Genomic DNA, 15,229 nt, shown 5'->3' on the forward strand with positions numbered 1-15,229 from the left:
TACTTTTTTATTTAAAGTGGTGCTTTTATTTTTTCCCTCTGACCGCAGGATTTATTTTGAAGGACTTTGTAATTTCAAAGATATGATTAATTCCAAAAATTATTAAAAAAATTCAATGCAATGTAGAATAAAATATGGGTAACAAATGCAATAGGAAATCTTTAGAATTAAAAAAATTTTAATTTTTTGGATTTTGAGATCCCGGGATCCCGGGATTAACATTCCTAGTCTCAACTCATCTCCTTCAGAATCAAAAGGAAAAAAGAAGAAACGAAAACAAGCAACCACGAGAGAGACAGGCCAATGTGAGTTGAGATTGCTGGGTCAGTCCTGCATTCTGGAAAAATATAGCTTTCATCCGGGCTAAACAGACCCTCTGTGTTTGAACTCTGGCTCCGGAGAGAAACTTCATCACAAAAACTGCAAGCAGGTAGGAATGGATAGAAAACTATGGAAGTGGAACTAGTGGAAGGGGGCCTTTCTCTCGGAGCCCTTCGCGGAGCCGTTCATTTCGATTGCTACTGTAACTAGTGTCTTCTAGGCTGAGGTGTCAGCAATAGTGGAGGCTGTAAACTGTACTGATTTAAAAAGTAAAGAGGTATTCGTCTTTAATGACAGCCAGACGACAATTAAAGCTGTGAATTACTTCACAATTTAATCAAAACTAGTGCTTGACTGCCGGCGTTTCTGTAAGAGCTGACTAAACAGAACAGTCTAAACTTCGTTTGGGCTCCCAATCATAAGGACATAGAGGGTCACTTTAGGGCGGAGGAACTTGCGACGACCAAGCAAATTCTTCCGGGCAAAGAACGCAATGGTATGCCTTTCCCCACTTGCAAGCTGCTTTTAGGAGAATTAATCAATATTCGCGCCAAACTTGGCCTAGGTGGAATCGAAAAAGGTCTAAAAGCTTATATTCGCTAAATAGGGAGGATATATCTCGCTCAATTAGAGATCTAATTACCTTATAGGTAAAGACGCTGAAAGACTCGGAGAGCTTTACCATATGGTATGCTGCAGAAGTTGCAAGAACGTTTCACGCGTATTCACCAAATTGAGCAAGTGGCCTGGCACCTGGTGAATACCACTGTAGAAACAAAGTGGTGTCAAAGCGTCTTTGAGCAAATAGTTTTGTCCACTAACATAGATTTGGATTTCAGACCCTTGTGAGCCGTATGAATAAAAAAAAATAAGCAATTGCGTTTTCTTAAAATTTCAGACCTTTTAAAGTTTTAAGAAAAAGCTCTTTTCTTCGAATTCTTCTTCGTTATTTTATGCGAACTTTTCCATTCGCGCGTGCAACAACGCACTCCATTTTCATTGCATTTGTTGCACTGTTGGTTGGTGGTGGTGGTGGTGGTGGTGTTGCATACCGTGTGGCATAAAAGCGAATAAGCAAAACTCAAACACACGCACACGTGCAATCATGCAGTCATGCAAACAAGAAGGCTTAATATATTTGTACATTTAGTTTCATTCATAGATATTTTCATGCTAAAAGCGCGTCTATTTTGTTGTTGTTGCAAATTTGCCATTCGCTATAGCAGCACTCAGCTGCTTGGCTTTGCTCCTCCGTCATTTTTGAGTATCATCGTAAAATTTAATATTTTTAATAATGTGTCAGGAGTGCCGCTATTGCTTGCACTTTTGTGCCCTCTTTGTCGTCTCAATTGCCTCTTTTGACACTTTTCTACTAGCTGTGCACTCCTACTAACACTTTATGAATTATATAATGTGCAATTATTTGCCACCACTTTCGCTTGCAGCTCATGCACTCAGGTATTACTAGCAGCGCATTAAGCTTGCACCAGCTATTTGTATTCTTCTTTATTTGAATTTTTTCTTTTTCTTTGACTGCCATTATGTAGTAAATTATTAGTTAGTGTTCCCGTTATGATTACTTTTTTTTAAGTGGGTCTTTTTCTCAGTCAGTCTCTGTTCTTTTATAGTTTTCTTATAGATAAGTATACTATATAGTTGGTGTATATTTGATAGCGTTAATGTAGTCTTAAGAAGCCTTGAGAATATTTTTTTTTTGTATTTTTTATTTCAAATATTTGTAGGAGATAAGTAATTAAGAGCTCAGTATTTACCGGTTAGCTTAAAAAAACAATGTAAGTGCGCCTGGGCCACACCGGAGAAGTGAAACTTACGTTTCATATATAGTTTGTTTCATAACCAATACACATATGTACATAAAAACATGTGCTTTTGCTTAAGGTTATATTTGTTGTCATTTTTCTATCTAGATCTCTACCTCTACCGAGTTCGTTGTAATTACCTTTATGTTATTCTGTTTTGCTTTATCTTTGTTTTTATCTTTATACTCTACCGATAACAAAATCGATAGTAACATCCATCAAAATATCGATAACAAAACCGATACAAATATCGATAACGAATTCGATAGAAACCCCGATAAAAATATCGATAGCAAAACCAATAAAAATGCCGATAAGAAAATCGATAACAAAAGAGATACAAATTTCGATAACAAAATCGATACAAATATCAATATCAAAATCGATAACAAAATCGATACCAAAAACGATAAAAAATATCGATAAAAAATATCGATAACAAAATTGTAAAAATTTGGCTGTCGATAAACGTATCGAATGTTATATCGATAACGATCTCGATAACAAAATCGATATAATATTTCAATAACAAAATCGACAAAATTATCGAAAACAATACCAATAAACAAAATCGATAAATATCGACAACAAAATCGATAAATATCGTTAACAAAATTGATAAATATCGACAACAAAATCGATAACAAAATATAGATAAGTTCTGGAAATATCGACAGCAAAATTTATAACAATATCGATAAAAATTTCGATGACAAAATAGATAAAAATATCGATAACAAACCCGATAAAAATATCGATTATAATATCGATAAGTTCCGAGAATTCCGAAAATCTCAAAAGTCCTCAAATAGTTCCCAGATTGAGTCTCTGTGTCTCTATCTACATTCATATATCCTTTTCCCTATAATTACCTCTACCTCCTTTTAGCGGTATCCTCATCATTTTCTTTATATTTATCTTTGTTTTTACTTTTATGTTTATCATTTCCTTCATCTACATATTCCCATTCAGCTTTGCCCTTATATGTATAAGTAAAGTGTTTAAAGTTACCTTGATCTTAATTTTTGCATTTACATTTACGTATCTTTGTTTTGCTTTTCAACCGACTTCCAAAAAAGGAGGAGGTTATCAGCTCGTCGGAAGATTTTTTATTTTTTATATTTTTATTGAGCTTTGTACCACGATTGTTTATTAGGAAAAAGTGAAAAAGCAACAAAGTCTAAGCGGTAGAAGTTATAGCAGCTATTTCGGAGATCACCACATCTCCTCATCAGACTTCTTTTTTCTATTTTTCCTAATAAACAGTCGTGGTACAAAGCTCAATAAAAATATTAACAAGTAAGAAAGTCTAAGTTCGGGCGGAGCCGAATATTAAATACCCGGCGCAAGTATTAAATATATGTTTTTTCACCTTTCCGAAACCTACCGCTAAATGGTAAGCCGGGAAGTATCGATTTTGAGTAAATTAGCGTCTTTAGATTTCGAAATATTACAGTTTCAAGCATTTCTGAAATTAACCGTTATATGAAAAACGGCCGTAATTTTATTCTGATTTCAATAATTTTCAACGTTTTGCTTTTATGTGCCAAGCACAATAACCATACCGAGTTTGGTACAATTTGGTAGAAGGGTGACCGATATAAATATATGTGATCATAAGTGGGCGGTGCCACGCCCATTTTCCAAAATTTTACCATAAACGTATTTCCTGGTAAAGAATTGTTGCCAGCTTCAATTTTTAATAAATTAGCTTTAATATTTACTGATTTATCGAAGATTTTGTATTTCTCTAAATTACCGTTATATGGGATGTGGGCGTGGTTATTGTCCGATTTTAAAAAGTTTCGGCGATTTTTTATGCTGTACCAAGGCCAACAACTGTGCCAAGTTTGGAAGAAATTGGTGCAGCGGTTACCAAGATATACACATGTAACCATAAGTGGGCGTGGCTACGCCCATTTTCCAAAAATTTATAATATTCTTATTTTTCGTCTGAAAATTATTGTAAATATCAATTTTGAGTGAATTATCTTCAGTAGTTACTAAAATATCGCAGTTTTCGTATTTCTGGAAATTACCGTTATATGGGAAGTGGGCGTGGTTACTGTCCGATTTCGCCCATTTTCAATACCAACCTACCTTGGATTATTGGAAACCTACATACCAAATTTCGTTGAGATATCTGAATTTTTGCTCGAGTTATCGTGTACACGGTCGGACGGACAGATGGACGGACGGACAGACGGATCGACTTCTCTATTCATTCTGAGCATTTATGTATACATTTGTCTATATCTATCTCGATTCGTTTTGGCTGTTACAAACAACCGTTATGTGAACAAAATTAATACACCCTCGTGCACAAGTGCGCTCGGGTATAAAAATAAAATGTTAGTAAGCCGCAACTGCATTGACAAATACGATTTTTTTTTTTTTTATGTAAATATGTTACCGCATAACTTCGGACCACGTTAACCGATTTCGATAATTCTTTTTGCATCGGAAAGTTAGTATCTCAGAGGTGATCCCTTACTAATCTGGTTTAGATCCGGTTATTGGATCATGAAATATATTTTTATATGAAAATTGAAGTCGGTTTTTTTTTTTGCTTAAAAATTACTTGTTATTTATATCTTTGCCTCTATCCTTTTCTTTATCTATAATTGTTATACTTAAACCTTTTATTAGCAAGTTGTTGTTAAACTAATAGCATGGGCATTCAATCAAGAAGTACTTGAAGTTTCGTTTTAATAAAATTTAAACTTATTACTGTGCTATACGTGTTGTACCTTTCCCTATCGCATTTCTTGGATGGCGGTGTTGCCTCAAATCGCAGTCCCTGTTATTCTCGCCATGATCATCATGACCGATCGTTTTAGAGATAAAAACTTTAGGACATTATAACTTACATAGTTCCTATCGAGCGCACGTCCACTGCCACAGCTGACAACAGTGATAGAACTTACTGAACCTAATTAGGTCGCAGCCATCAATGCCCTAGTAATAACAATAATAATACTATAGATTGAAAAAAATATGGACTAAATTGAATTAAACATCTCAAATCTTTCCATTTGTTTTTGTGCAGAAGCAAATTGAATCGATGAGTTCGACAACCGTACAGGTGCAAAATCTGTTTTTCGTTGCTGTTATCAAAAACAGAACAAATCATGTACATATGCGGATTTTCATGGGTGCAATCAGCACTTCCACGTCAACGGCTAAATATCTTGTACGGAGAAAACCAGCCATATAGGCCAGCTTCCTCCCATATTCATCACGCCTTATTTTTTTTTGTTTTAGCTATATTTTTTGGTTTATTTAGTGCTTGCTATTTTCTTTTATAAAGATCTAGCTAGTTATGCAACAATCACTATATAAATTCACATTTAAAACTTTGTTAGATTCCAAGGTTTCCGTATGCAGCTTGAGAAACCTGCAGTTCGTCTCCTCAGAGAATCCAAAATTGTGTTGATGGTACCTCAGAATACAGTGAGCTATCGGGTACCCGGTGACAGTTCTTAGACCCTCTCTGCTAAGATTTTGCTGGCGCTCAGAGATTCCACGATGAGTCTTTTGGATGGCCTTTTGCCCTTTGTCGTGCATCATTGGGTGGCTATTTTCGAATTATCCCATCTTCTTGAGAGTTCTGTCGTGTATCGTTTGGACGGACCACAGAAAGGCTGAGCGCCGATCAGGCTCCTTTGGGCGCCGCATTTCTCTAGAGTGTCATTAGAATCCACATTTCCCGGAACCTATCATAATCACAATCAATCAATAATGCAAAATTAATGCTGTGATTGGCCGCGAATTCAATATGAGACTATTTGGTTAAGAAGCGAAGTATAAGACATTTTTTTTGATTACAAACATGTTCATGAAAATTTGTTAAAAAGAGAATAATATAAAGATATTCAAAACTGCAGCTATCCCCTGTGTAAATCTCTGCTATTGCAAATTTATGTATTTAAATCGGCCAACAATGAAATCACTTAAGAAACTGGCCAATTTTTGACACTCAATAAATACACTTGGGCATTTGAACTCCTTCATACAATTCAACCTAATCACAAATTCACACGTACTCGTATGCACATACATACATTCAAGCATCCTAAAGATAATGGTTAAGCATTTATTTTTGTATTTTCACTTTTGTTTTTGCATTATAAAGCATTAAAGCAAAAGTAAAAAAAAAAACACGAGAAAACGAATCCCTTCAGCTTATATGTATGTATGACTTCTTCTGCAAATTGAATCACGTTTAAGTCATCGTAAAACGAAACTTGACACTATAACGACATAAAATGTGGCAACAACAAATGCAACAAAGCCAGAAAACACCGACGAGGTACATACTCATACATACATAGATGGTAACTTAGAAAAAGGGGAGGGGAAAACGCAAAGCTGTGACAAGATGCAGCAGCAAGTCACGAGAAGATGACGTCGTTAAGGGCACTGACGACTTTAAAGACAAGCCAGCAGGGCAAATATATAACCACACACACACTAACACATACACACACCCATTCCTCTTATATAAAAGTAAGTTTTAGCAACGAGTTAAAGCTGTTTACAGCATTGGGGACAGGCAAAAGGCCAACTGCAACGGCACGTAAAGCAAACGTCAACAGCTTAACTCCAGCAGTGTGGCAGTGGAAGATGAATAAATATAAAGGCTATTAGAATGTGGAAATACTAGTATGCTGGTGTGTGCGTCTTCAAGCTATAAAATCAAAATTCTTCCACATATTTGTGTATGCAGGTATGTATGTATGTGTATATAAAGGCATATGTAGAGTTTCATATTGGCTGGCAAAACAAATTGTCAATTGAGTGCATTTGTCACACATTGTATGAATGTAAATATTTGATAAGGCAAGGGGTTTTTTCACCAATTTCAGAATTTAAGACTGGAATTTAAGGGTGCTCTGCCCAATCTAAAAGAAAGGCGACACCGCAATACACGCCAACTACCGCGGGATCAGCCTTCTAAGCATAGGTTGCATGATTTTATCGAGCGTTTTGTGTAAGGCACGCTGCAAATAAGAGTGATCAGATTCGCGATCGCGATAAGCGATATACCGTCAACAAAATGAGACCAGGCAAATCCACAATAGGTCTGGTATTCAAAAATACGCCAAATCTTGGAAAAGACCGGCGAGAAAAGGATCGACACGCACCACCTATGTATTTGTCGACTTTAAAGCTGCTTTCGATAGCACTAAAAGGAGTTGCCTATACGTCACGATCTCTGAATTTTGCATCGCCACACACAAGAAGATGAAGAATGAAGAAATCTGAAAAATTGTATAGATATACAGACTACGCGAACTAAACTTGGGGGGCGAAAATGATAAATGTTTTTCGATTTTCGTAAAATTCAGTTGTTACTTAGTTTTAACAAGCAAACCTTAAGTCTGAAGGATTGCCAAAATAGGTCCAATAACACGTCCACTAATGATAACAAACCCAAATTTTATTAAATTCGGATAACATCTACCTCAACCATATGTGCTCATTTACACATGGCGATTTTTGTTGCCGCAACTCGACGTTTGTAGGAGAGAGCGTAACGAGGAAATTGAGTTAGCGGTTCACAGCTGACAACAACAATTGCATACACAAAAATCGCCATGTGTAAATGAAACGAGCAACACCAAAAGGGAATGGGAAAAATAGCGTCGACAAAAGTTTCCGTGTATAAACACAGTCTTATGAAGTGGTTCATTCCTAAGCAAATTTCAGTAAATTCGCATCTCAATTACTAGTTTTTGCAGCAGCGTATATGGTGATCTGCCATTGTGAAGCAGTCCAGTCTATAATAGGTAGCGACAAGACTCCATGTCATTCGAGACACCGCAGCGAGACGAGCCGTTTGACAACATATTTTAATATTTCGTATAACATGTTTGCAATTCACTTCACAAAAAAATTGCCGAAAATCAACGGAAAGTCCCAGATACATACTTCAAATTTGCACTTTGTTTTACTAAAATAGGAGTGCCAGTTAGTAGTTTTCTAATTCTACATAGTTTTTCTAGTTTAAGGCACAAAATTACTCAAAAGAAAATCCCCTGCTTTGGAACAAAAACGTGACTAAACATTTGTATATGATTTTTTGAATATTTTATTAGCATTACAGTTTAACGGGGTAACACTTTCTCTATAACCAATATTATTTATAAAAACGCTTTGGTCGTCAAACAACAAGCCTTGATGTGAAGTATGCGAATTTTAGAACCGCAATCTGTCAAAGAAACGAAGTCAACAGGCAGTAGCCAATAATTATCCATAAGAAAATATAGGTCATACAAAAAGCAGTAATGATTGGAAACTATGTACGCTGTAACGAAAATGACAAAAGATCACCAAAATAGGACAAGTAAATGCGTGGAAGCCAATTGAAAATCCAGTTAAAACTTGACAATCTAAAGAGTTTGTTTTTGCATTTGATTCATAGTTAGTCGATAAATTTCGACGATTCGATACGTATATTGATGAATTTCAAAAACACTAAATTCCTCCAACTCGATAACTCTACAAATTTTGATAACTATCGATAAATTTAGATAACTCTGCGTTTCCAAGACTGGTTAAATTTCGATAACTCACAAAGTGGCAATTCTCGATATATATCGATAACTCGATACACTCCGATAACTCTTTCAAATTCGATAAGTCGACAAAATAGTGACAAATCGATAAATTCATATTAATCTAGAAATTTCGATAACCCGATATATTTACAGCTTTTTAACTATCAACAAATTTCGGTAAATCAATAAATATCGATAACTCGATCATTTTAAAGAACTCGATACATCACGACTATTCGAAAAATTTCCATAACTCGATAAACTTCGATAACTCTAAAAGATTTTGAGCACTCGATTTATGTATATTGAAGATATGAATATCATATAACATTAAATTTCATTAACTTAATAACTATCGGTACAACTCGACAACTAAGTCTCTGCGTAACGATAAATCTCAATAACTCGATATACATTGATCAATTTCAATAACTCGATACATTCCGACAACTTAATAATAAACATGAATGATCCGATATATTTCGATAACTATAAACTTGGACGACTCTGATAACTGGATATACATACATATTTCGATTGTCATCAAAAAATTTCAATGCATTTTCTTACACTTTCAGTTGCCCTAATTCTTATGTGTATTATGTATTCTAATTGTTTGTAAAATTTCGATGAAACTTTCTCGGATTTTGATAATTTCCTTTTTTTTGGTTGTTAGATAACAAGCAACGCTTTCATAGAAAATATTAAACGAGAAGGAAATAGCCAAAGAATGCCAACATGTCTCTTCCCTATTTATATTTTCGCCACTGTACAAAAATCGCGTTCATTAAATCACATTTTTCGTTAAGCGACTTCACAAAATAATCGCTATATTTTGGCCAGATAATCTACATATACATGTTTAAAGCAACGTCCCCTTAAAATACGAAATCGATAGGTTGTTTGTTTTCAGAAACTCTTATTTTGTGTATACAGGAAGTATTAAAACAAATTCTTTATCTCAATCAGTTAATATTGTCACGTTCATTGTACTCAGTTTGGACTATCCAAAACTGTAGTACGAAATTTTAATTGCTAGTGCGTGAGCTATCGCTACCCACATTGCAGTAAACTAATAAATATCTTGTCATGACCAAAAAATTTAAAACCATTTGGTCGCTCCCGTAGTCATAAATTACTCGTAAATATAAACAGTTTGATTCAGATAAGATAATCTTGAGTAGGCATAAACCGAATTGCCGGCCGCTTTAAAAATTTATGGCGTCTAGAAGCTCTGGTACTAATCTCTATTAGAGAGATTAGAGAGATTAAAGTTTATTTGCATGTAAGCACTTTTTTTTTTCTTTTATTTAAACTATTTATTTAAATTGTAATAACCAAAAAAATGTATTAATGCAATATGTAGTATGCCCATTGAACTTCTGTAATCCAACTAATATAGCGCGAGACCTCAGTGTAAATTGTTGGACGTCCATTGTATCCACAAGGCAAGTATCCCCATGAAGTTATGCCGACTAGCTCAGCTCCACCCGTGGTTTCGTACACCAATGGACTGCCACCATCTCCAAAGCAAGCCGATGTCTTAGCGCAAATCTGATTGGTTCCCAATGGTGTATCTACTGGTAATTCCTCACGACACCCGTTGTCAGATAGCACTACGCTCTGAGAAACCTGCAATTTTTTCACGTACTCCTGTGCATCAGCATTTGTCAAACCCCAACCATATGTATGGGAGGTCTTATTAGTGTATGCTTCTCCTTGGTATGGCAAAATAATTGAATACACATTGCTATTGAATTCGAAAGGCTGCGAGACGTGTAGGAGCGCAATGTCTGGAGAACTTACGTCACTTGCATTGAATTGCTTGTGATTGAAGTAAAAATCAATGTTGCGAATTTGTGCGTTCTCTATATCGGAGCGATCCTGTATGCCGGCGTAAATTGGTAGCCCGATTGCATCGCCATTTAAATTATTCAATTCCCTCAAACAATGTGCAGCTGTCAGCACCCATTCCCTGCCGATTATGGCACCAGCGCAAACATGTCCATATGCAATGGACGACACACTAAGCGAAACCAGATATGGTGTCAATTGCAACGCAGTGGTCTCTTCACCACCAATGATTCGAGACTCAGGTCTTAAGGTTTTAGGCGCAGCACATGCCGAACCGACCAACAGAAATGCGAGCAAGAAGTTCGTCATCGTAATGGCTCAAACGCTAATAACTACAATGCGAAGTTCTCACGACTGGCACCGGATTTTATATGTAACCGTTCTTGGCTGATAAGAGCTACTAGCCAGCAGGAAAAAGAGAAATAGGAAAAGAAATACAGTAGATTTACTATTTTGTAAGCATAAGTATAATAAGTGAGCAGACTCCCAGTCGTTGTCCGCTCTCTTGGATACACTAAAAAAAAAATGTAATTTTACGATAATTTAGCAAAAAAAAAAGTGGTGTCGCCTTATTTGTCAGGAAAAAGCATCCATTACACTGTTTTAGTATTCCCATTTAATCTGTTTTAAATCTAAATGATTTACGAATAAATCGGAGCAGATAGCTGGCTGCTAAAGACCTCTGAATCACAAGAAGAACCCAGTAAATTCGGCTATTTCTCTCAAATCCAGCTTGTGGTATTCATGAACTCAAGTAGTTTCAGTAGGTTGATACCACTTATGTCTATTAAACCGCAGTAGCAGGGTAGTGCTGGGCAATTACGAGCCGATGCTCCACAGTTTCTTTTGCATCTGGTGAATTACAGCTAAGACAAGACGTCTTGTGTTCTAGTTCTAGTCTTACAGCATGGATTCCCACGGCCCAGTGCGCTGTGTAAACGGCAGTTAGTCGAAATAAATCCCTCCTGTTGAGTTTGATGAGAAATGCAGTTCGTGTTGCGCAGTAGGTGGGTCAAAAACTCCTGCAGACCCTACAGGATTGTAGGTCCTTCAGAAACAAAACCTAGGGTAGGTTGCAGGTATGTTCGAGTACAAAATGAAAATTGGTCCCGTATAGTTCCTGAATCCTCAAGAAAATATCACATGAACAACCTAGCCAGTGTTCTGAAGAGAAAAAATGCGATGAGGATTTATATAAATAAAAGGCAAAGACGAAAATTCCAGAAAATCTGATAGTACAAATAACTTTTACAGTTATGATGAAAAAACTGGACGAAAGTTTTTCGACAACACTGGCCGGGTATCAGAAAAAAATACTAAGTGCTTTATCAAATACTAACTATACCAAAGTTTATCAGTTTAAAACTAACTGCCTTGCCAAGTTGATAACAGACGCTTACGAATGGTAGAGTACGCAATGAACTTATTCACGAAGTAGACATTTTTGAGTCGTTCACATTACCTGCAGGGCAATTTTCAGAAGACGTTATTGAAGCTGGTCATAATAGCAAAACTTTCAAAATAAGCATAAATGTATATATAAATAAATCCATGTCAAATAGACCAATGGTTACAATTGAAGATTTTGACTTGTATGAATTTTGTTCAGAACATTTATTTTGTCATTTAACGAAAAATATTAAAGCATTTTCCTGAAAGTTATGCAAAAATTTAAAATTCACAATTTTTAATTTTTTTAATACAAAAATATTCTTACCGAGCACAAATAACACTAAATACATAAATGTAGATCAAACTTAAAATTAAGCCGAACATTACATGCATTAAGTTTAAAAGTTCTCAGCTTTCGTAACCTACTAGTAAAAGAAAGATAGCCAAAAATAAAGAAATTCACATAATTTTTAAATTAGAAATATCGTGAAAGTGTTAACTTGTAAAAATTGTTAGCTCAATTTGTTAATACACTACCCCTAACTGATATTATAAGATCCAGAAATTTTCAAAAAGCAGTTTTTTGTTGTTTTTTTTTTTGAAGATATCAATTTCGAAACATGAATTTTTTTTGCTAACTCAAACATCCGGTTTCACTAGCAATTTAAATGGAAAATGATTTTTTATTTTCTGTTAATTTCCATATAAAATTCAAAAAATTAAATAATTTTTCACTTAAATTGCTTTCGTGAAATTGGCTGTAAATAAAGTTATAACTAATTTCAATTTAATTGAAATTTGTTTTTGATTTATAGTTTGGAAAAAACCAAAACATCTTCGAAAAACCGTATAGTTTGGAAAAAATCAAAGCAACTTAAATATTTCTGGATATTTTAAGATGTGTTGGTGTTATTGTATAAAAACAAATTCGACAAAAATTAATATAAGTTTTTGCCTTTACGATTTTTTTTAATTTCAAAATTGTTTTTTTTTTTTTGTGTTTCGAATTTTGTTTATATATATTGATATGTAGGCGATGTGGCTCATCTTTGATGTTGTAACTATAATTGTCACTGAGATATTCCAAAAATAAGCCCGCAAAATCCGGTAAATTGTGAAATTATGAACACTCGAAAAAAAGTTTTTTTTTGGCAAACCTTTTCTCATTAAAATATTCAAAATTCATCCAAATTAAAAATGGTCGATTTCAAGCGGTGCGCTATGGGCTAAATGCCTGTTTTTTCGGCAGAAACTAGTTACGGCTAAATAAGCAGATGATTAAAAAAACATAATCGGTATATGATAAGAACAAATGTTTAACCCTTGACGACGCAGGGGACTGAACGGGTCACTTTTTAATTTATGGTTTTATTAATAAGTTTGAATAATTTTTTTCTCAATATTCGTATAAAAGAAAAAATGCCATTTATACAGTGACAACATTTAAAAAATTTTGCGAATTTTATTAATTTGTATTTAAAACGTGAAACGGCTGAACTTCTTAATTTCTCTAATGAAAAGTTAAAAGTTTCAGCAACAGAACAGTAGACAGCCTTTCATGTTTTCTTTTTATTGACCTCTCACCTCCAAAGTAAAGTAAAGTAAAGATTTAAGAAAAATTTATTTTATCAATGCACAATATAAAATATTGCAATGTTTTGTTATGAGCCATATTCAATATCTACGCACTCGCAGCTTGCACTCGCAGTCCCCATAATAACTTTTTTTAAGAATGTATTAGATGCGCGACTACAAATTAATAAAAAGCTTTTTTTTGGATGCAGGACGGGATATAAAACGCACCTGGATCCCACCGGTTAGTAGGCCACACCTCTAACTAAATACTTACTAAGGTTTCATCCTACCGTTTACTATACATTCAAGTATCGCTAAAGAGCAAACTACAAATTTTAAGTGCAGTCATTAGCTAACTGCATTAATATCACTCATACGCCATGACATGCACACACTTCAATATTCGACCCCATTGCACTCAAGCAAAAAAAAAAAAAAAAAATAAAAAAATAAATAATAAGTGCCATATTGCGCCACTAAACACCAAGAGCTATGAAATTAGCACAAGTTTACTTAGTTGATACTTAAAATATCATTTGTGACACTTGACGAGCGCGTCAACGCGAACGACCAGCGCTCTCAGCTCGAAAGACATTCAACAGTCATTTGGCCAAATGGCAAACACATTTCACAGGCATACATACATACATACATACATATTACTTCTGCGAAGAGGCATTTCAGTTTGTTACAAGATATAAAATAAGGCAGCATTGGTACATTCGTCGTTGGTCGCTATACAGAGGCGCCATACCTACTATTTTGCTCGGTCGCTTGGCTATCCAACAGCAGGCTCGATTGTTTAATGGCTGGCTGGTTGTTGCAACATCAATGCGCGCTTAAAAGCCTCTTCAAAATACACTTAAAGGGCTGCTAGCAGCAAAATGTCAAGTGCATACCTAAGAGTGGCATCGACACTTACACCAAAGAGCGTGTCAAATGGCCACAAGCAAATGATTATGGAATGGGGCGTGCGTCCTCCTGCATACATATATACATACATATATGTGCCTCTTCGCTACTTACTCACATATTTATATGTAAGTATGCTTGTTGTACTGTACATATGTATCACCTCTTGTTTAGCAAAATGTTAAAAAGCGAATAAGCTGTGAGATATACAAAAAATGTTATTAAATAAGATGCTCGTAAAATAAAAGATTACAAAAAAAAAAAATAGAAAAAATATAACTGCAGCAAAATTGAGTGTGAATCTAGTTTCTTTTTGTCTTTTTTTCCTTCTCTAGAAAATGTAGTTTTGCACATAATAAAACGTACATAGCTTGCGGTACGTGCTTCACACAGCACAACTCATTTAGAACTTTTGGTTGCTGCCTTAGGGTATTGTGGAGAATGCAACAAAAACCAGTCACTTAGTACCATTTTTTTCACTGGACATTTCGAAACATACATATATGTCTGTATGTATATACGAACGTGCTATGGTCAATATTGACCAGAAATATGTAAACAAATGTAAGCGTCTGCTTAGGGAAAAATGTGTATTTATTTATTTTCTAGTTAACTGAATAATAGGTTATTACTGACAAATTTAGCTACAGAGTAATCATTATATAAATAGGCAATCATGTTTCCTTTACACCCCTTTTACGGCTAAACTATACTTCTAAGGTATAAACAATTATATATCATTAGAAAGGTATTTTGATGCTGATGTGCAGGCAATTTTTAAAATTTCAAATC

The 15,229-nt window shown here is 34.9% G+C and overlaps 1 protein-coding gene across 1 annotated transcript; it reads right to left on the bottom strand.

The window, feature by feature from the left end:
• Positions 1–9,986: 9,986 nt before the first annotated feature.
• Positions 9,987–10,893, bottom strand: LOC108377580 (trypsin-like). The gene has a single exon (XM_017633852.1). The coding sequence runs from the start codon at positions 10,865–10,867 to the stop codon at positions 10,055–10,057; it is 813 nt and encodes a 270-aa protein (XP_017489341.1). The 5' UTR covers positions 10,868–10,893; the 3' UTR covers positions 9,987–10,054.
• Positions 10,894–15,229: the final 4,336 nt, after the last annotated feature.

Source organism: Rhagoletis zephyria, unplaced genomic scaffold, assembly GCF_001687245.7.
Source record: "Rhagoletis zephyria isolate East Lansing unplaced genomic scaffold, Rhagoletis_zephyria_1.1 Rzeph_scaffold_12347, whole genome shotgun sequence".
NCBI lineage: Eukaryota > Metazoa > Arthropoda > Insecta > Diptera > Tephritidae > Rhagoletis > Rhagoletis zephyria.